Below are 23,758 nucleotides of genomic sequence, written 5' to 3' on the forward strand. Positions count from 1 at the left end.
GGGTGGGGGTGGGGGCGGGGGGGGGGTATGGGTGGTGGTGTCAAGGGGTTGGGGTAGGATGGAGGGGGATGGGTGCCGCTACAGATATAGTCTGGTTGCCATGGCAACCAGGGAAGGCACGCGATGGGATCGGGAGGTAGGAGACGATGTAGATCTGATGCGATAGGGTTCGTCGGTAGGTCGCGGCATCGAGCACGCGTTCGGGTTGTGCGGGCAGCGGGATGGGTCGCCCGGACGTGTGGGCGTTCGCGCCACACACCGGACGTGCGGGTCGTGGCTCGTGCGCCCGGACGCCGTCATGCGGGCGGATTAGTCCCCGCACCGAACAGGACGTGCGGGCCGACCCACCTAACTGCCACACGTGTGGCAGTTATCGGCGTCCATTAATAATTAACGGATGCCGTTTCCGGGTTTTTTGGATCGTGACGACACGGACGTGGGGTTTACTCCCACGACCTACCTGACCCGCACTATATAGTTAGGCACACATCTACCCTAGCCGCCGCCGTTTTTCGTATGGTTTCTCACCACCGTTCCAGACCATTGCGCCGCCGAGCAAGTCTTCTCCATCCCTCCTTTCGGCGTGCACCGGGAGAAGGGACAGCAGGCCTCTGGAACCCCGCCTCTCGTGATCCTGTACGGGAGAGGGGCGATCAGATTTTTGGGGAGCGCACTCGCGCGACTGCTGGCAGCGACGACTTCACGAACGACGACTTCTTCCCCGACCTCGGCAACCTCATCCTCGACGACATGGGCGACAACGTCAACGCCGGCGGTGCTGCTCCCGCTGCACTGTATGTGATTCTATCTTTCCTGTACGAGATCGTGGTAGAATTCATGTTTTAGTATGTGCCCTAGATGTGATCTGTTCATCTACTATGCTAGTTCGCATGATTAGTTCAATCTCTGCTACTGTAGTCATAATTTATCTTCTGTTGATTCGGATTAAATCTAGTAGTAATTTGCTCATATTTTCAACACTTCCCAGATCAACTAGCATGTTCATGTTGGAAGGTTGCTCCGGTTTACTGCTAGGACGTCTTTCAATCGGGCAGCACAGCAAGCAGTAGAGACCCAACTTGATAATTATCTCCTAATCAATGGGCTTTGGGGCCCTGATCTCGATTATTAAACGCGAATCAAAGGCTACCGTACTTTACTGCTGCTTTTCATCTCCAACCTCGGTGCGTGCATGATAATAATGCCTATCTGAATTTTCTTCTGGAAAAGGGATGCCTATCTGAATAAATGTACTACTAGGATTCAAGCATCATCCTGCCTTTACAGAGTTGTTGTGAGCCACTTTAGCAGGGCTCGTGTTTTAACCACCGCTTTTCAAGACCATAAAATTGTCTAGCTCAGACGGAGCCCACATGAAAGAGAGATCCCCTGGTCCTGGAGCCCCCAAATGAGATCTGCACAGGTCTTCTCCATAAGTCTCTGCACCGGTGGAGTGATGGAGATGGACCTACCCTTGTCCTGCTCCGCCTTGCCCGTCGAGCTGGCATCTGGCAACTGGATCATCAGGCACCATGTCGGCACCTTTGATACAGCTTTGATTGATTACACTGTTTATTCTACTGCAACCAGGGCAAGATGGGGTGTGGGGTATCTATTTCATACTCCCTCCGTTCGGAATTACTTGTCTCGGAAATGAATGTATCTAGAACTAAAATACGTCTAGATACATCCATTTCTGCGACAAGTAATCTAAAATACGTCTAGATACATCTATTTCTGCGACAAGTAATTCCGAACGGAGGGAGTAGGTGTCAATGTGGTACTAGGCTGTATTAGTATAGGACTGAGCTCTTCTCTTCCAGCTCCTAATCTTGGCGATCTGATTCATAGCTTAGGCACTTTGCTTTCTGCATAATTAACTAACAGCAAGGACATTGGCATCTATTATCAAGATATGGGGCAAAATATCCTTCGTACAGCGACAGATCATAGCTCTTTCAAAGGCAATATCAATGAGATCAAGCATCAAAGCGACCCTGCTACCAAACTCAGACTTTATCAGGGAAGCAGCATTTTTTTTTTTTTTGGAAAAGAGGATAACCCCAGCCTCTGCAGCATCATACGACGCACACAGACAATCAGGGAAGGAGCATACACTCAACAGCCTAGAATGGTATCCTCTAGATTCACAAGGCAGAAGAGAGTTTACAGCTCAGGCATAATCCGCAGCCACGTTTCAATCTCAAGTCTACCACAAGGCAGAAGAGAGTTTACAGCTCGGGCATAATCCGCAGCCACATTACAGCCTCATGCCTACAGACTATCTTTCATATCGCATACATAAAGAACGAAAGGAATGTACAGTTCCCTGCAGAATTTACATGGCGAAACATCTCAGGCGTCCATGGCGCTTAGGGGTACAGATTTTGTTCTTGGGAGGTTTGGTGGCAACTGAGCTCCAGTATAATAGTTTCTGGCTGTGAACATACAGTCCGGGCTGCTCTCGGTGCGCAGGGCCCTTTGGGCTCCTGGGCTCGGACACACTTGGTTACTCATGCCTGAATGCTGATCGGTGCTTGCTGTGCCAGGGCTACTTGCTGTGCCGGGGCTTCGCTGGCAGGTCGGTACACGGAAATTGTGGTGCTTGCCAACATGGAAAGACTCCAGCTTGCTCAGTGTAGGCTTCGTCCTGCTTGCTCCATTGGTGGTGTTGTCGAAGTCCAGAGATGGATGAATAGCTCTCTTCAGGTGTGCCATTTTCCGCGCTTTGTACTTGGCCATCTTCACTTCATGCTTTATGTCGAACCCCTTCGACTGATGATCGGCGTCGCTCTCATAATTCTCGGTTGGGCACGACCGCTCCTGGAAAGAACTGAAGCAAAGCCGATCAGAAAGACCTCTTCTACCCATCTTTGGGAACCCATTCAGGCGTATGGGTTCCTTGTCTTTGACATGTTGCTCTTTTTGAGCGCTTCCATCATCAGAGCTGCCCCCTGAGTCATGCAAACCAGATTGCTCTTCATCGGCAGCTTGGAATGTGATCTCTTCAAACCTCCCATGCAGTTCTGCACATCGGCAACCACGAGAATTCGACGACATGTAGTCAAAAAGCGAACCACATGATGACACATTGGATCCACAGTTATGGCAGTATGCAGCGTCAGGAGCTTCCTCTATGCCTGGACCGGCCATCCAATCTGGCACCAATGCACTAAGCTCGCCATCGATCATCTCAGCGATACGAGTAACCTCATGGTCAGTTATGTCCAGCTCGCCTATCATCTCAGTTGCCACACTTAATGCAGTATCAGCCTCAACATCGAACGGAAAATAGATGTTGCGTACCCGGCCTGCAAATATGAGAAATTAGTTTTCACAAAATATCTGAATTAACATTTTCACACACTGAATTCAACCAAAGAGTTTAGGCATCATAAATTGCGTGTTACCATCATCATCTGTAATTCGTAGTCTGAGGAAGATTCCTCCATCCTCACTTTTTCTCCCTTTGATTGCGATGTCCACAGTGCCAAGAGGCTCATCTTCGTGGCCGTTGAACAGATCAATGCCATCAGCTTTAGTGTCGTCATCTTCAAACTCCGTCGGTGCACCTTCGTCAATGCTTTCTGAGAACCCATTGCTCATCACGGACCCATTACTGTAAGCATGCCTTAGGTAGGGCTGCCGAAGGTAATTGTTCAACAGGGTGTAATCCCCATCCCCAGAACATAGAGCCATGCCATCAATGCGCAGGAAAGGGTCATTGAGCAGCTCTCTTGCCGTGAGCCTCTCGGAAGCAGTGGTCAGACATTTCTCAACAAATTGCCTCACCATTGGATCTTTCACCTTGTACAAAGCTTCAGGCTTAGTACCCTACCAACCAAACCACTAGATGACATCAGTAAAACAATTTCCAACTAGCCACACACCAGAATCACAAGAGCTGCAAATGGCTAAAGAGAACCAAGAGGTACTTCTTACAGAGATCACTCTCTTGTAGATCTGCACCGGGTGCGAGCATTCGCTATACGGGTACTCAAAGGTGACCATCTCAAGCACGCACATCCCGAAGGAGTATATGTCCACCAGCTCGTTGTATTCTTCGGCGTACACCTCCGGCGCCATGAACTCAGGCGTACCTACCCAAACAATCCGACACGTCCACCTCATCAAATTTCCACAGAACCATCACCATTTGGGATTGTAAAACCATTTTTCCATGCTAGGTAGCTAATCGGCTGAAGCTTACCTACGCAGTGAACAGCGTGGGACTTGCGGAGGATGGCGGCAAGGCCGAGGTCGCCGATCTTGACCTCGCCCTGGTTACCATTGACGAAGATGTTGTCGCACTTGAGGTCCCGGTGGATGATGGGTGGATTGTGGCTGTGTAGGTACAGCAGGCCGCTGAGGATCTGCCGGCACCAGTCCTTGACCGCCCATATGTTCACCTTCCTGTGCTTCTGCCTGTACCTAATCACCACCACACCAGCAAATCACAAGCAATCAATTAGGCATACAGAAGAGAAGATACGGTACTTCTTTTCTAGAATTGGGCAGAAAGAAAGGAGATTTTCTTTAGATTGAGCGTACAAGGATACAACTTTATTGAGCATTAAAGAGGGCTAGATGAGATTACTGGCGGAGGGTGCCGGAGGTGAACATCTCGGTGATGAAGTTGATGTGGCGGGCAGAGACGTCGACCCAGGAGGTGTAGAACTTCATGATGTTCTTGTGCTTGAGCGTCTTGAGGAGGTGGATCTCGCAGTAGAGGCGCTCCAGGTCATCGGGGCACTGCAGGAAGTCGTACAGCTTCACCTGGTTCCACGCCACCTCCATCCCCTGGTACTCGTCGAACGCCCGGTACCTGAAACCAAACCAGCCGCCCGTCGTCAGCAGTCAGCTCGGCCGGCGCGACGGCGGGCTAAGAAAGAACCGACAGCAAGCAGCGAGCGAGCGAGCGAGCGAGCAGAGGACGGCGGATCTTACACGGTCTTGGACGCGCCCTTGCCGAGGACGTCGTTGTACTGCAAGAAGCATGGAGCAAACGGATCAGCGATCTGGCATGGCAGGGAAACGAATCGAGAAACGGCCGCAGGAGGAGGGGAGGTTGTTGTTGGTGGTGGGGGTGGTGGTGCCGTACCCTTCCGTACCGGCCGGTGGGGTCGAGCTCCGCGTACTCCCCGCAGTCGGCCGCGTTGGCGCTAGCGTTGGCCCTGGCGCCCATCATCCTAGCTCCGGCTCGCTCCGGCTCCGTAACCAGTGCGGCAAGCTCCCGCTCCGCGCCGCCCGGGAGGCAGCTGCTGGCTCGCCGGCGCGCTGGCGCTGCTAGGAGGAGTGGATAGGGAGTGAGGAGGGGCAGGGGAAGGGGGAGGGGGAGGAGGAGAGGACCGGCGCGGGAGCGAGCGGCCTATTTAGGGAAATGTGGGCACACATGGTGTGTGTGGGCAGATAGAGAGAGAGATGGGAAGCAGCCAAGGAGGAGGGAGGAGGGGGGTGGGGATGATGAGGCTACCCCAATGCTAAGCATGGGTTTAGTTTAGATCGGAGTAGATTAGATCAATGGAAAGCCAGAGATAAACTCGCTGTTTTTAACCGCACACGAGATGAGATTTACTAAGGCTACGTACGTACTAGGGGTGACAGGATCCTAGATACTGTCGTTGGCTAGTCGGGTGAGACTACAATTCCATCATGACACGGTCAAATTAGCCTCACCCCATGCCAATATACTAATCCACAATTATTCGGTGCAGATAAATCAGACCGGGATCATGGCGTGGCTCCTCTTCGTCTCTAAAAGGAACTGTAAACACATTAGAAAATGCGCAGGCCGGTCCCTGCTTTTTTATTCATTTCTGAAAAGGCAGCCCGATTTTCCAAGAAAGCATGTTTGGTTTGGACCCAAATGTTGTTCAATCCCATGGCCGAAAACGACGGCTCGCGGAAAAGTATAGATGTAGAAGATCAGGGGGGAGAAACTATGTCGAGAACGGGGGTGTCTTTTCTTCTTATTTTTATCTTCTCTGTGACCGGAAAGGGGACGGCTGATTAAAAAGGACGAATGGACGATCTTGGCGCAAACCGAACAAGAAAATGGTAGTGGTAAATTTACTGGGGTTTTGTTTTCTTGTCCTTGACAAGGCAAATCTGACTCTTGACTTCGGAGAAGAAAAGGAAATGGTTGGAGAGCGGCCCCTTTGTTTGCCTGACCGATGATGATGAAGCCCTGCTAAATGCTATGCTCCCCCGGCAAACACACTTGGGCCATGATGGTGCGTGGTGGTCCGTTCTTGTCCATGCAAAATTACTTAGCTGGACAATGGGAGCGCCGTGAACTAACCTTGATTGAATAGTTAGGTGAATAGTGATATTCTCAGTCTATTATCAGGATTCAAATCCTAGTGCTTAAGGAGTAGGGTCTACGTGTGTGTATTTATAGAAATGAGTGTATGTGCGTATGTATGAGTGTCTGGTTCATCTTCATTTCCCAACACGATGGAGAATTGTAAGCAGTTAAAAAGATACCGGATAATTGGATAAAATTACTCGTACATGAGATTCACATCTCCATTTTTCAACACGGTGGAGATTTGTAAGCAGTTTAAAAGAAACCAGATAATTGGACACAATTGGTCATACATGAGATTCACCCTCGTCCACCGCTAACCGTCAAGGTAGGTGAGCTACTGACGGAGTGGTCGCTCCGAGAAAATGGTCTGAGCCGCCCTCGCCACCGCAGGCCCTCAGTAAGGAGGATCCGACCCCCCCCCCCCCTGCGCCATCACATCAAGTAGAAGGCGACGTCGCCTCTCCACCACATTTAGGTGGAGTCGTCGTGCCCCCAATGCAACTACGTCATCCAAATCGAGTGTCATGTGAAGGAGGAGTCGGCGTCGCCGCCGCACAGCCACTACGCCCAGAGACGGGCCTGCGTTGTCGCCGCACCGCAACTAGCGCGAACCAGTACCTCGACGGCCTTGGCGGCTCCTCTTCGTCGCGGGTCATCGTGTCGGCCGTGGACAAGGCTTCACGGCAGGAGCGGCGCAACGTGTCGCGTCGCTCCGAGTTCAATAAGTCGGATGAGGTGCAGGCCTGGGTCCACAAAGACCCCAACCTGGCGGTGAACTGGGCCCTCGACCGGTCGGTCACCATCTTAGAGATGGCAACGCGGCGTCGCGGCCGCATGGATAGGGAGCTCGCTAAGAATAGCAACGGATGGTCGTTAAGCGACACCTCTGCTAATGCTGACATGGGCAAGATTGTCTATAGGGATCCACGGTCGGGGTCAACATTGGCACGGCATCCCTCTACATAGCGCAAGAGGAAGCGGAGCAGCTCCTCCGCGAGCGCGGATGATGGTCGGGCAAGACTGTCACGGCCCTGCACCCTTCTGCCGCTGGAAGGATTACTCTGACAACGGCACGGACGGTGATGGCAGTGCGGCCGGCCAGAGCGGCCACACGTACGAGGTCATCGTTCGCTACAAGTTAGCGTACTAGTTTTCTTAGTTAAATGGACGAAATATCATTCTTTTATGTAAATTATGTCTAAACTTTGCTAAATTCATCGTGTTTGTTGAAACTTTTCTAGATCGTTAAAATCTGCTTTCAAATGTATGCACACACACGGTTAGATGGCTTGACTGACTAGTCCGGGCCGGCCAGTGAATGGATACCGTGTCCGATTTTGGGTCAGCGTAGGAAATGCCCTTAGAGCATCTACAAGTGGATTTGGCAATTCCACCCCTCTATATGTCCACAGGCACGTCCGATCGCTTTCGCAGGCAGTTACCAGTCATCCCTCATTTTTTTCTCCATTGCATCCAGTTAGTTCATATTTGATACCTCAAATTCATACAAAGCATGCAGAATAAAATCTATGTAATACGTAGATTACCTAAGCTAGCCTACATTGCTCGTCGTCGGAGATGACAACGATCTTCGTGCCGGCAATGTCGGATGGCCCTGCCTCCTGGTGGATGGCCGCCTTCCACACCCCTTTTTCCTCATCATCGAACAACTTGGCGAAGATCTCGTCGGGCTCTCTGTCTGCCTACTGAAGGAGGAGGCGGTTGGCGTCCACCCCCCTCCGGCTAGATGGATCGATGATGGCATGCTGCTCTGCCGCCTGCTCCTCTTGGGCCACCTCGAACTACGCCAGTGCCTCGGGCATGTCGAAGCCCGCAGTCGGAGGCGCCAGATCCGCCTCACTTCCGTCCTCCTCCGCCTCCGCGTCCGCCATGGTCGCGCCCTGCTCCTCCTCCTCCGGCTCCGGTTAGTCTGGTTAGGCCGGGTGCGGTACGGGCTTCACGCCCAGCCCGGGGTTTCTCAAGGAGATCGAGCCGCCGCTCCGGTGTGAGCTTGGTGTGCATAGTGATTTGGTGCCTCGACACATATTGGAATGTGGCGGTGACGGAGGGTAGAGGAGGGAAATGGGGACAATATAGGGTTTGGGTGCTGGGGTCCGGCTTAAATAACCAGACTAGGGCCCTCGGGTGCTGCTCCGAAGCAGCACCATTCGGCTGCATCGAGAATAGGAGACGACGTCCATCGGACTATGGGTTTTCGACTGTTTCCACGTGTGTCCTTGCAATCAGTCCGACGTGACGAACACGTCCGGGCCTCTTCATATCTGCCCCAAATTTTTGTTGGATACAAGGGTGCGGACAACCCCGCATATAGGACGATACGAGAAATCCATCTGATTGAGTTTTTACCGGTCAGTGACCGGCTGTCCGCCCATCCACATAGGGGTTGAGGCGTCCGACGGTAGATGCTCTAAAAGGTGTGTGAGAGGCTGCCCACTGGCCCCATCGACAACAGCCACACTCCTGCCATACCCACGCGGCCACAACCCCGTACGGAACCGGCGCCTTGTACGGTAGTCCCACCCCGGGCAGACACCAGGATCAGTGCGGCTCCTGCACGCCGCGCTGCCTCCTTCCCTCCTCGGCTACCGGCATCGATCCGGCCGGCCGGAGACGGCTATAAAAATTTCCACGCGGCTGCTGAAGTGAGATATACATATGCGTCCGTCGATGGCGAGACTTAGTTTTAAAAGTGAATGGCGATTCTCTAGAGGTGGTGCTGGTAGATTACTACACTATTTCAGCTGTTCGCACGGGTTCATTTTAGTGATTAAAACCATGCAATCATGCATCAGCAAGCCTAGAATGACTGCAATTTTTATGTGAGAAGCTGGAGCTCTATTTAATATCCTTTGACCCTTGGTTGGACTCAATAAAACCAGTCCCTGTTAATAAAATGTTCGAGAGGGACAATGTGGCATCATTTTCCGTCTTTTGGACCTGCAAATGGAAGAAAATTAGCGTTCATACATCCTCGGACAAAGACATGTGGTACCTCCGAATATCCTGGATTGGCATAGGTGCACTTAGCCTAAGTCATATTCTTATTTCCATCGTAGAAAGAAAAGTCGTATTCTTATTTGAGGGATAGTGTGCTAAGAAATCTTGGTGTAGTCATTTCAAGATGAATTTATCTACTAGTGAGCATGCGGCAGTTGTAAATTCTGACAGCCTCTTTTGCCAAAAAGGGTTTCCTCCCGCTTTGTATACAAAGCAACCAACCGAGACAACGGGAACCAACCCGTGGTTGAAATGGTTAGGTGGATAGTGGTATCCCCAGCCCACCAGGGTTCAAATCCTGGTGCTCGCATTTATCCTGGATTTATTTCAGAATTTCCGGCGATACATTTTCAGTGGGAGGAGACGTTTCCGTCGACTACGAGGCGCCTACGGTGACTTTGTAAAGTCTCAAGATGATATGCCGGCTCAGTCTCTCGGAGGTGCTCATAGGGATAGGGTGTGCGTATGTGCGTTCATAGGGATGAGTGCGATGCGGAGCATCCCACGTTCATTCGACTCCAGCCGAGGCAACCTACAGCGCCCGGACGACCGACGCCACCTGTCCAGAGCCAAAACGTCGGGCGTCCGACAAGCACCGGACGACCGGACTCTCGCGAGCCACCGGACGTCCGGTACCTGTCGGACGACCGACGCCTGTGTGTGCGCAGCTTCGGGCCCCAGGCCCATGTACCTCCTCCTCCTCCTAGAGAGGGTTAGCATAGGTTTAGCTCATTTGAGATAGAGGTTTGCTCATCCACACAGATATACTCCTCGTGAGAGACCGCGACCTCTTCGGAGAAGATCCATCTTGGATTCAAGACCCCATTCATGGGATGACCCTCAAGACCTCCTCACGGAAATGAACTACCGCCACTTGTATCGTCCTTTGTTGGATTCAGATCTTGTATCACTTTGAGTTTCGAGGATCTAGCATATGTGTGACCTTATTCTCGTTGGTTGAGTGTTTTCTCTTGTGTTTTCTCTTGTGTTTGCCCTTGTTTTCCCCTCGTTTCCCCCTCGTGTTCTTGGTAGGATTCCCTCCAAACATGAAAGATCGGGCGTCTAGGGTTTTACCCTACATCATCTTGGTATCATGAGCCTCGTTAATCATGTTTTTGGAGCCCCTACCCTCTTTTTCTAGCTTGATTTTGTTGTGTTCTTCCCCAATTTCAAAAATTCCCACCAAAAATAGCCCCAATTTTTTTGTGATTTGTTGGTTTGATGATGTTTTGTTGATTTTGATCCATGGATTTGCTTGGTTTCAAGTGGATCTAGCATCTCCCCAAGTTTCCCCATCTTTCATCCACGAAATCTCATCAATTTTGACCCTGAAATCCCCAAATTCCGCCCAAAATCGCGTCCCGAATTTCGCATCTCGCGTTGACACCGACCCACCGGACGACCGACGTTTTTTCGGACGTCCGGACCCCCTCGGAACCATCGGACGACCGACCATCATCGGACGTCCGACATCCCTGATCAAGTACCAAAACGGCGGATTTCCGGCTATTTCCGGACGTCCGTCCCGCGCTCCAGCCACCGGACGTCTGACCTATAGATTCAGACTTTGGCTGATTTTTGTTTTGCCCATAACTAATTCATCCGAACTCTGATTTTGGTGTTCTTTAGCTCGTTTTGAAGCTATCGACATCCCTCATCCCACAAAAATAACACCAACACCATTTGACTCCATCAAATTTTCTGAAATTTGGCAAGTTTGCCTAGGCCTTCCACCATATCATCCGCTATACCACCACCGACTTCCGCAACCTAACCCATTTTGTTCACCATAGCATTAGTGGTTGATTGAGTAGTAATTCGAGTCTCCTAAGGTGTTTCGGCTACTTAGGGATGGTTACTTCTTCATCAACCACCACCACCATTTCTGTATAACCTTGCCAACCATACACTTCCGCCACCCCAACTTAACCCAATTGTTGTTTGAGCTTGTTTGAGTTGTGGCTTGTGTCTCCTAAGGTGTTTCAGCTACTTAGGGAAAGCAACTTCAACTCCTACACGTGTATAGCCCATATTTCCACTTCCGCATTGCCAAGTGCAAACCACCACCGCTTTCCCGCTACCACCATTTGACTTTTGTCCTTGAGATTTTGAGTTGTGGTTTTTCCGTTTCCTAAGGTGTTTCGGCTAATTAGGAACGGGTCTACATCGACAACACCGCCTCTCATCATCGACACGGACGGTAACCTCGACATCATCATTGTACATTCCCCTTGCCATTGCATTGTTAAACCCTAGCCCATTTTGCGTCACTTGCCTATCGAGACTAGCCATTGAGTATTGCCGGCAACGTTACTTGTGCATATTAGTGATCATACTTCCCATAGCATACATACCATATCATCGTGGTGCATATCTTGGTATTATCTCTTGTGCCACAAGTTTGTTCCCGCGTATATACAATTGCTACCTTGGTTTGTGCATTTCGCGAAGTGGCCATACAAAAAAAAGAAATAAAGCTTTTAAGCAAAAGAAAGAGAGCAAAGAAGCTTGTAAGCAAGTGCCATAGCATCATACCACATTGCATATAAGATTATCATATCCGATCATCTTGGATCATCTTGAGGAAAATACCGGGAACACCATACATACATAGCATACTTGGGATAGAAGTCCATATATTTTGCATCTTATAGGTTGTGCACAAGTGTCATATCCGCCTATAGAGCAATCGTGCTAGCGTCTCTCTTGAATTGTGCAACACGAGCGTTTTCCGTGGATTCCACATTTTGTGCTCACTCCTTGGTTGCACAACCCCATTTATTTATCCGTGTGTGTGTTCCCGTGTGCCATTCTTTGCTATTGGTCTACTTGTTTCGCTTGCGAATTTGTGAATCTCTTTCAACATTATTGACTCTTGCTAACATTTTGCATCAAAATTTTTGTGCCACTATCCTCACCGAGCTCCACCGTAAGCCTTATTTGTGTAGGTGTCAGAATCAACGAGATTGGTACCAAATGTGCTATTTCCTTGTTACATCATTGAGTGATCATTGATCCATTTTCAACATCGGTCAAGGTACATTTGGTATAGTTCTCTCCTTTCTTCCACTCATATTTTCTTGAGTCTTGTGATGGATAGGCAAGGCATTTCATCTCCGGTCTTCGACAACAATGACGGCGCGAACAACTACATCACCAAAGCATTAATCTTCGATCTACAACGACAAATGCAAGGCGCACAATCAAGATTGCGAGAGCGCATCGACAATCTCTTCAACGACATTCGACACTCTGAAGCAAGGAAAAGGGACTACATCGACAAGAAGCTTTTCGCACAAAAAGAGGAGCAAGATGCAAGGATGGAGGAGATTCGGGCCTTGATCAAGTCTTCTTCCCCTTCGTCATCTTCAAGGCGGCGACGTTCAAGCCACAAGCCTTCGAAGCGCGAAAATGATGCAAGCGCAATTCGTCCACGTCCACATCTACATGGCGATCACCATCACGTTCGTGATCCACATCGTCATGAAGGGCAAGTCACCTCCAAGCATCATGTGCACGACGACAACGAACTCCATCGAGCTCAAGCACGACAACGGCACCATCATCATGAAGATGCTTGCCAAGCGCAAATGTACAAGTCCCAACAAGCCCTACTTCACGCCAAGTCCAAGCTTCATGAGCAAAAGAGAAGACCGCGAGATGAGCACCAACAAGACGAAGCTACGGCTACCACCACCACTTCGGCATCTTCGCCAAGTGTTCTCAAGGCATCTTCGCCTTTGGACGTACGACATCTTCGCCTACCTCCCACGAGTACGCCTACAATGATTTCATCAAGTCCAAGGCGACCACCTACAAGTGAGGGCGACACTTCCATCTTCGGAAGCCCCTCAAGGAAGATGGCCAAGCATGGGAATTTCACTTCGGTCATGGAGACTAGCTACGAGGTGCCACATCATATGGGCCTCCCACACCAAGATGGTGACAAGAAGGTCGAGCAAGCGCCATCCCCTCCGACCACGGCGATAGGAGTTGAGCATGTAGACATTTGCACCTACATCTCTCTGACACCCACATATGTCAAGATACTCCATTTTTCATGTGAGGAGAACCACCACCCTATGAGTTAGATGCGTGGCTCCACCATATATGACACTGAGAGCATTTCCTATGAGAGGATGAGTGTGACCACCACTAGCCCCACACATGAGAGCATGCCACACATCCTATGTGAGGTTGAGAGCCATTTGGTGACTCCACCAACCATATGAGTGAGAGCATCCTTGAGGGAGTGAGTGAGCCACAACACTTAGTGAGTGAGGTAGTTGAGATGGCATGTGAGGCCACTTTGATTTCTAACGACTTAACCTCTACTCCTAGTGTGTTCTTATTTGGTGCTAGGTCTCCTACATTACGACAAACCTATCCTCGACGAGTCCATCCCTCCAAAGGAGACGACGATGGCCATGGTGGACGATGATGCACCCCCACATGGTTCCATCAAGATGAAGATGACAATGATTGGATCTTCAACACCTCACCTACAACACATGAGCCATGCTCCAAAGGTAACATAGGTGATGGTGCTTCTCTTGTCCCACTAGTGGACTATCTTACCAATGATTGCTTGCATGATGTTGACCCACCTATTCCCATGCTTCATGCTAGTGCGACTTCTTCATGTCTTGACTTACCTATTTATGATGAATATGATGATGAGCATGTTGAGTTGCCTAGTTGTGATGCTATGCTCCATATGATATCATGTGAAAATTCTATTGGTCACTTCATGTTTGACAATCCTTTGAACTTGTCATATGATATGAGTGAGATCTCCCATATTGCATCATTTCAATCTCAACATAGTAACTATGCATGCCCCATTAAAATAAATCCCATTTGCACTTATGGCATAGATGACGAGATGATGGTCATTGGCTTTTGTTTTTCATGTGATGATATTGCCATGCTTCCTTTACATGATTTGCGCAATTCATCTAATATGCCATGCCATGATCACAAAGAACCAAATATGCATTGTTTTGAATGTTGTCAATATCCTCCATGTGATGTTTCTACTAATGTCCATGCGGAGACCCCCATAGTTTCCTCATACATATTAGGAGATTTTGATGCATTCCATATTTTGCATGATTCCCACAATTGCGTGCACCATATGCATTCCATGAATAACAATGCTCTAGATATCTCTCATGATGCATTACATCCTTTGAGTCTCCAATATGAAATACATAACAACAAACCCATAATGATGGATGACATGTTTCTATATCACACATCTCATTTATTTGAGCATTGGATGTTTTGTGCTAACCAACACAAGCACATGCGCATCATGATGGATGTTGTGTACATATACCACGCACACACAATTTCCCCTTTGTCTTTGATCTATGTAGATACTCATGTATACTCGTCAACATCTCAATCTCAAGAGTTGACGAAACGAGCTCTTGAGAGCAACGACGACTTGGGATCCCGTGGATTATCCTTACCATCGTTCCCTTTGCGCAAGGACTACGCGCATCTCTTATACTTGGCTCTCACACGGATATGGGCTCTTTACCACTTGTCACCTTATGCCCATACTATTGTGTTCACTTTGCATGTTATGCTTGCTCCTATGCCTTTGCCATGCAATTGTGACCCTTGCTTGCATCTACCCATGATTCACCATTATGCTACTTCTATGTGTATTTGCATACTTGGTGGAGATCCTAGTAGCTATTTCCATGATTTCTTTGTGCCCCATGCTATTGATTCTTATTGTGTTGGGAGAGTCATGATGTCCCATTGCTATTTACATATGGCCTCTCGCCAATACATTGATGATATTTTTCTCATATCTTGCTTTCATGCTTGTGCTATGTCATGTGAATTATTCATGCCCACTATTTGCACACATGATATGATTGCCATGATTCCTTCTAGTATGTTGCATCTTTGCACTACTAGCTTGTTTGACTTGATCACTATGATTGCTTGCTTTGTTGCATCACCCATGTTCCACTCTTACTCGTTTTCTTAGGTTGATGACATATATGCTCATGCCTCTCACATGATATATCTTGCTCATTGTCACTTGCCTCCATTAGTTGCCTCTCTCATATCCACTTGTATTGAGTGCAACCATATTATGCTTCTTGCTCTTGGAGACTTTAACACTTTACTTGTGACGCATGCTTGTTTACTTGAGCCTATTGTATTTGGTTGTTATCGCATCATATGCCTCAATACTATGAAATACTCCCTTGTCCTTTCTTATGATGAACATGATGCATACACTTGTTTGGTTTCTTACCACATGAATAATAGGTCTTACACTTCCGCTAACCTCATTTGTTTTTCTGAGTGTTTGTCATGTTCTTTCATTTTGAAGGATTCACAAGGTGGTACGATCACGAGTCATTTTGGTTATGAGAAGGCATACTCAGATGCTCAACTCCATCATCCTTGAGGAACTCCTAAAGGTGACCTCCTTCCCTTTGAGCCATCATCAAGTACGCATATTGGATGGGTCACTATTTCATTATTGTTTCCTTCTTGTTGTCTACATGATACATCTCGCGAAAGGAGGAGCGACATTGGAGATTGGCTCTATGGACCTTCACATTGAGGAGCGCTCGCACTTATTGGATGCACCTTCGGAACTACACTCATGCCACGACATCGTGCATTGGTACACCAACACCTCCATATTTGTTGATTGTGCTCACACTTGTTATGCTCGATGGACATATCATACTCACCACAAGTTTGCACCCTATGCGTGGATTGACTCACATTATGATTGTCTTTTTGCATCTTGTATTCCAATGTCGTCCATGATATATGAGCTTGTGCATTTCCTTAGCAATTTTTTTGTGATCTACCTTGATGGCATATTCATATATCATGATCATATTGTTCACCATCAATTGCATGATAACATAATCATATTGAGCATCCATTTCCATATTCATTCTATTGATAAACCATCTCACTATGACATCATTTTGCACCTGTGGTTGCATTGATCATATTCACAACACTTTTGTGTGCACAATGATTGCATTTGCTCCCATGAATGCTTTGCATATCCTTATAGATCATCTTTTGGATAAGCATCGTGTATCTTGCCACGCACAATCTTGCCGAATGGGCTCATTCTTACATGATGGACACTTTGTGTGCGCTAACCATTGTATTTCCGAGTGTCGCTTGTGTTCGCTCTTTTTGCATGACTATCACTCCGGAGACACCTTGGAGTACTTGGATTGTGCCATGTCTTCAACTTCGTCCAACTACAAGTCCATCCACGACAACCGTTTCCATGGTGATGAGGATCACGATCCGAGGTCGGATCTTTCCCAGGGGGTGGGGGAGGGGAGATGATGCGGAGCATCCCACGTTCATCCCCATGTACACTCCGACTACTCTCCAAGCCCCAAGAGGACATATGACGAGACCTCTAACATACGCCATTAGACACGAGGTGAACTCACTCCTCTACGAATCGTCACTTTCCGCATGTGAGACATGGCTACTACCTCAAACATATGTGCCATGCATGACCATGAACCAAGAGGAAGGCCATGGAACTGCTACGAGCATTGGACAAGACGACGGGGACACCAAGCGCGAGGAACGAGAGGAAGAGCTACCAGGAAGCTACAGCTCTGGGACGTCCGACGACCTTCGAACGGCTGACAATCTCTGGACGTCCGACGCCTGGAGACTCCACCAGCCAGATCGACTCCAGTCGAGGCAACCTACAGCGCCCGGATGACTGCCAGACACCGGACGCTCGACACCTCCAGCGACCGGACGACCGAGCCCCCTCTGGACGTCCGACACCAATAGTCCAGTACGGAAACATCAGAAGTACGGAGACCTCCAGACGTTCGACGCCACCTGTCCAGAGCCAAAACACCGGATGTCCGACAAGCACCGGACGACTGGACCCTCGCGAGCCACCGGACGTCGGTACCTGTCGGACGACTGACGCCTGTATGTGCGCAACTTCGGGCCCGAGGCCCATGTACCCTTTCACTTTGCCCCCATTTGCACTTAGACTATAAATAGACCTCCTCCTCCTCCTAGAGAGGGTTAGCATAGGTTTAGCTCATTTGAGATAGAGCTTTGCTCATCCACACGGATCTACTCCTCATGAGAGACCGCGACCTCTTCGGAGAAGATCCATCTTGGATTCAAGACCCCATTCATGGGATGACCCTCACGACCTCCTCACAGAGATGAACTACCTCCACTTGTATCGTCGTTTGTTGGATTCAGATATTGTATCACTTTGAGTTTCGAGGATCTAGCATATGTATGACCTTATTCTTGTTGGTTGAGTGTTTTCTGTTGTGTTTGCCCTTGTTTTCCCCTCGTTTCCCCCTCGTGTTCTTCGTGTTCTTGGTAGGATTCCCTCCAAACGTGAAAGATCAGGCGTCTAGGGTTCTACACTACATCAGAGTGTATGCGCATTTATATGAGCGCTTGCGTCTGTACTGTGTTAAAAAAACCAACCGAGACAACCAACTATAGGTGCTGGGGCGGAAGCAGCACAGTCACGCCCAAAAGAAATGAAAGAGAAAATACAAGAGAAACAAATGCAGACAACGGCGGATCGACAAAAACTGAAGAAGCCTTGCGACCGCTGCAACCACTGAAGATCGCCCACCAAGCTCGGAGACTCCGAATCGCCGGTACCAATCAACACCTCCAGGAAGGGACACACCAATGACGACGCTGCTGCCAAGGGTTTCCCCTGGTATGCGGTGAGGAGAGAGGAAGGGTAGCCCTGACGCCCTCCAGGAAGGTCCAACGGCACCCTCAGGCGCCACCGCGTCGGTGTCGGCCAAGCCAACATAGATTTCTCCTAATCCCAACCTTTACCTCAGGCACTCCGGAGCTCGCCACCAAACCGACCACCACCTAACGCCAACCCGGTCATGAAGCTTCCCACACTGTCTCACCACAGCACCGTGAAGCATGGCCTGCACAATGAAGAAGAGGAGCCAAGTCTAGGGAAGCAACACCGTTGGCACGCGGGAGGGCCCCACCTCCACCATCAATGACGGTAGCTGACAGGACGCAATAGAGGGAACATACCAGGCCCGACCGGGTTCTCAGAAGCCCGTAAAGTTCCCGCCTTCACGCTGCAGCTGGCACGCCGTCGATGTCGCTGCCCTGTCCAAGGCGCTCCCCTGCCTCCCCACACAAAGAGCGTCAAGGCCGTGCCGGAGGCGCCCCCTAGGACCCAGATGGGGCCCTACGGGCCTAGATCTGGGCCAGGGTAACAACACTGGCGACCCAGCACCACCGGGTCGCCCCGCCACCAAGTGGAAGCACTACCACCGCGTGTGCTGCCGGACGCCGCCACCAGGACATCGGACCGCCACTAGCCGAACATCACCGCCGCTGCCCCCCGCCCCGGGCAGGAGGAGCATGCGCAGGTACTGGAAGACCCGCCGCCGCCGACACCACCCGGCCAGATCCAGGGGAAACCGCCGGCGACGGCGGGAGGGCAGGAAGGAGTGTGAAGGATGAGGGGGAAAGGGGCATGCGCTGCCCCAGGCCGCCTCCCGGGGAGACAGCGCAGGGGCGGGATGGGAGGAGGGGATAGGGGAGCGGGAGGGGCCGGGGCGCACGCTGATAATTCCCAAGTGCAGGGAATCATCGTAACATTTTCCAAAGGTGGAAGTGATAACCATGGAGTGTCAAACCAACAAGGAGCTAAAGGTAAGATCAATATTCTCTCAAGTCCTATCTGCCACTGATACGACTCTACGTACACCGAACGTTTGCTTCCAACTAGAAAGGAGAAATAAAACTATGTTGTGGGTATGAAGAGGATAACTTTGTATGATATCAGAGAGCTAAAATATAAAAGTAGGTGTTGTCATCATGCAGTTAGAATATATTGCTAAATATTATATATAGCGAGTGTGGAATAATGATGGGTCGGTGTGCGGAATTATCCTAGGAAATTGTTAACAAGACTGGTAATCACTATTGCAATTTCATATGAGGGAGAGGCATAAGCTAACATACTTTCTCTTATTGGATCATATGCACTTATGATTGGAACTCTAGCAAGCATCCGCAACTACTAAAGATCATTAAGGTAAAACCCAACCATAGCATTAACATATCAAGTCCCCTTTATCCCACACGCAACAACCCCCTTACTCGGGTTTATGCTTCTGTCACTCAAGCAACCCACTATAAGAGAATCATGAACGTTTTGCAACACCCTACAACGGGAATCCCTCACGCTTGCGCGACACGGAGAGCACAATAGGACAACACCAAAATAAAACATACAACTCATACTAATCTAGATCATTAATCAACCCAAAGACAAAGGATGTCTACTCAAAACATCATAAGATGGCAACACACCATTGGATCATAATATGTGGCATAAAGCACCATGTTCAAGGAGGGATTACAGCGGGGTGCGGGAGAGTGGACCGCGTAAAAGAGATGAGGATGGTGATGATGATGGTGATGTTGATGAAGACACTCACTGTGGTGATGATTCCCCTCCCGATGGCACTCTGGCGCCACCAAGAGAGAGGATGAGAGGTTCTCCCCCTTGTGCTTCCTCCTCCATGGCCTCCCCCTTGGATGAGGAGAGGTTCTTCCTCTGGATCTTGGCCTTCATGGCGATGATGGCCCCTCCTGGATCCTTCCCTATGGCCTCCGATGATGATGGCCCCCTCCGGCAGGGTGCCAGAGAGGGCCTAGATTGACATCTCGTGGCTGCAGAGGCTTGCGGCGGCGGAACTTCCGATGTAGGTTATTTTCTAGAGGTTTGGGTATTTATAGGAGAGGTTGGCATCGAGAACAAGTCAGGGGGCCCCACGGAGAGTCCACGAGGCACAGGGGCGCGCCCTTGGGGGGTGGGGTGCCCTCCAACCTTGTGGGCCCCACGGGACTCTCCTCCGGTAACTCTTCTTTCCAGTATTTTTGTATTTTCCAAAAAAAATCTCTGTTGATTTTCAGCGCATTCCGAGAACTTTTATTTCTGCACAAAAACACCACCACGGCAGTTCTGCTGAAAACAACATCAGTTCGGGTTAGTTCTAATCAAATCATACCAAAATCATATAAAACTATTATAAACATGGCATGAATACTTCATAAATTATAGATACGTTGGAGACGTATCAGCATCCCCAAGCTTAATTCCTGCTCGTCCTCGAGTAGGTAAATGATAAAAGAAATAATTTATGAAGTGTGAATGCTAGGAAGTGCTTAAGTTTGATCAATGATAGTTTCAATCACTTTTTCTAGCATCATTATATATCATAACAGTAGCTCAACTCATAAAACTTCTCATGATCAAGTAACAAGCTATTCACATGTTAAAGTATAGATCATAAACTTTCTTGAAAACTAACAAACCATGCTCTTAGTCATCAAACAATTGCAATTGATCTTATTTTCGGGAAGGGTCTATGTAAGAGCTTTGGTTCAGCAAACTCCACATACTCAACTATCATTTAATCTTTCACAATTGCTAACACTCATGTGATATTTATGGTTTCAAAGTTTCAATCGGACACAGAGAAAGATAGGGGCTTATAGTTTCGCCTCCCAACCTTTTACCTCAAGGGTAATGTCAACAATAATAATTTATGAAAACCTACATCCAAGTGGATATATATATCCGGATCGCTCCAACACAAAGTGCTTGCCAAAGGAAAAAGTGTAAAAAGGAAAGGTGATGATCACCATGACTCTTGTATAAGGGTAGAAGATAAAAGTAAAAGATAGGCCCTTCGCAGAGGGAAGCGGAGGTTGTCATGCGCTTTTATGGTTGGATGCACATAATCTTAATGCAAAAGAACGTCACTTTATATTGCCGCTTGTGATAAAGACCTTTATTATGCAGTCTGTTGCTTTTATTTCTTCCCTATCACAAGTTCGTATAAAGCTTAATTTCTTCACATTAATAGATCATACATATTTAGAGAGCAATTTTTATTGCGTGCACCGATGACAACTTACTTGAAGGATCTTACTCAATCCATAGGTAGGTATGGTGGGCTCTCATGGCAAAACTAGGTTAAGGAATGTTTGGAAGCACAAGTAGTATCTCTACTTGGTGCAAAGAATTTGGCTAGCATGAGAGGGAAAGGCAAGCTCAACATGTTGGATGATCCAAGACAATATAACGTTTCGGATATAGGAAAACATAACCCATTAAGTTGTCTTCCTTGTCAAACATCAACCTTTTAGCATGTCATATTTTAATGAGTGCTCACAATTACAAAAGATGTCCAAGATAGTATATTTATATGTGAAATCTCTCTTCCTTCAATATTCTTTCATGAATTGTTCAAGTGACCAATTATGCGTTTGCTAACTTTCAATAAATTTACCACCTATACTTGTTATGTGTGAAGTCATTACTCCCCATGGTATAATCATATGAAACATATATAAATTCATATTTATGATATTCAATTCATTCAACCATTTACTCATAGGATATACGTGAAGCACATGAGTAAAAGACAAACTACTCCAAAGAGATATAAGTGAAGAACACTGAGTAGTCAAATAATTAAGTAGCTATGGGAGGATTCTTTATCATTCAAGATTTCAGATCAAATGATTTTATTCAAACAACATGTAAAATTGAAAATACGCTCCAAGAAAAACACATTCATGTGACGAATAAAAATATAGCTCCGATTAAGGTATACCGATAGTTTTGAAGACGAAAGAGGGGATGCCTTGCGGGGCATCCCCAAGCTTAGGCGCTTGAGTCTTCTTTGAATATTACCTTGGGGTGCCTTGGTAATCCCCAAGCTTAGGGTCTTTCCACTCCTTATTCTCCTCCTATCGGTATCTCACTCAAAACTTGAAAACTACAATCACACAAAACTTAACGGAACTTCGTGAGATGGGTTAGTATGATAAAGAGTAAATCATTCACTTTGGTACTGTCAAAGACAAGATTCATAATTTTTATCACACAATTCCTACTGTACCATATCATTTCTACAATTTATATTGAGCAATATAAGCACAGAAACTAGAAAACAAGCACACTATGCATTGAAAACAGGATCTGCTAGAAACAGAACAGTCTGTAATGATCTGAACATCAACCATACTTCTGCTACTACAAAAATTATGAAATAAATTGGTGGACGTGAGTAATTTTTCTATTAACCGCATGCAAAAAGAATCAACCCAAAATCACTTTTTTGTAAAAAAAACGACAGCTAATCTCGTGAGCGCAAAGTTTCTATTTTTTACAGCAAGATCACATTAACTTTCACCCAAGTCTTCCCAAAGGTCTTACTTGGCACTTTATTGAAACAAAATCTATAAAACATGATTAATGCAGTAGCTTAATCATGTGAACACACAAAAACAGTAAGGGTAAATATTGGGTTCTCTCCCAACAAACGCTTTTCTTTAATGCCTTTTAGCTAGGCATGATGATTTCAATGATGCTCACATAAAAGATAAGAATTGAGCATCATGAAGAATATGACTAGCACATTGAAACCTAACCCACTTCCTATGCCTAGGGATTTTGTGAGCATGCAATTTATAGGAACAAGAATCAACTAGCATCGGAAGGCAAAACAAGTATAACTTCAAAACTTTAAGCACATAGAGAGGAAATTTGATATTATTGCAACTACCACAAGCATCTATTCCTCCCTCATAATAATTTTCAGTAGCATCATGAATGAGTTTAACAGTATAAGCATCACATAAATCATTCTTTTCATGATCTACAAGCATATAAATTTTACTACTCTCCACATGAGCAAAATTCTTCTTATTAGGAATAGTGGGAGTAAACTCAACAAAATAACTATCATGTGAGGCATACTCCAATTGAAAATTAAAAGCATGATGAAAAGTTTCATGGTTAACATGTTACTTTATAGCATACATGTCATCACAATAATCATCATAGATAGCAACTTCGTTCTCATAATCAATTGGAACCTCTTTTGAAATAGTGGAATCATTACTAACTAAAGTTCACACTCTTCCAAATCCACTTCCATAAATATCACACTAAGATTCAACACCCTCAAAAATAGTGGGATCACTAATTCCTAAATTTGACACTCTTCCAAACCCACTTTCAATGATAGTATTATTCATACTCCAAAAGATATAAGTGAAGTTCATGGAGCTTTCTACAATTAATATAGACTAACCAATATCCAAGCTTAAAATATATAAGTGAAGCACACGAAGCATTCTATAAAACCATACTCAAAAGATTTAAGTGAAGCACAATGAGCATTCTATAATATCATAATCAAAAGATATAAGTGAAGCACATGAAGCATTGTATAAATCAATGAAGGGCTATCTAATACTAGCATGGTTCTTAAAGAAAAAGAAAAGAACAAAGGACACAAATCATGTGAACAAAACAAAAACCGAGGTATACCGATAATTGTTGAAGAAAAA

The 23,758-nt window shown here is 47.3% G+C and overlaps 1 protein-coding gene across 1 annotated transcript; it reads right to left on the bottom strand.

Annotated features, from left to right (window-relative positions):
- Window positions 1–2,123: 2,123 nt before the first annotated feature.
- Window positions 2,124–5,412, bottom strand: LOC119363241 (probable serine/threonine-protein kinase WNK1). Its single transcript, XM_037628555.1, has 7 exons — window positions 5,102–5,412; window positions 4,948–4,985; window positions 4,598–4,825; window positions 4,211–4,431; window positions 3,943–4,100; window positions 3,411–3,834; window positions 2,124–3,311 (listed from the first exon to the last, which is right to left on the bottom strand). The coding sequence occupies exons 1-7, from the start codon at window positions 5,186–5,188 to the stop codon at window positions 2,356–2,358; spliced, it is 2,112 nt and encodes a 703-aa protein (XP_037484452.1). The 5' UTR covers window positions 5,189–5,412; the 3' UTR covers window positions 2,124–2,355.
- Window positions 5,413–23,758: the final 18,346 nt, after the last annotated feature.

Source organism: Triticum dicoccoides, chromosome 2B (genome assembly GCF_002162155.2).
Source record: "Triticum dicoccoides isolate Atlit2015 ecotype Zavitan chromosome 2B, WEW_v2.0, whole genome shotgun sequence".
Lineage (NCBI taxonomy): Eukaryota > Viridiplantae > Streptophyta > Magnoliopsida > Poales > Poaceae > Triticum > Triticum dicoccoides.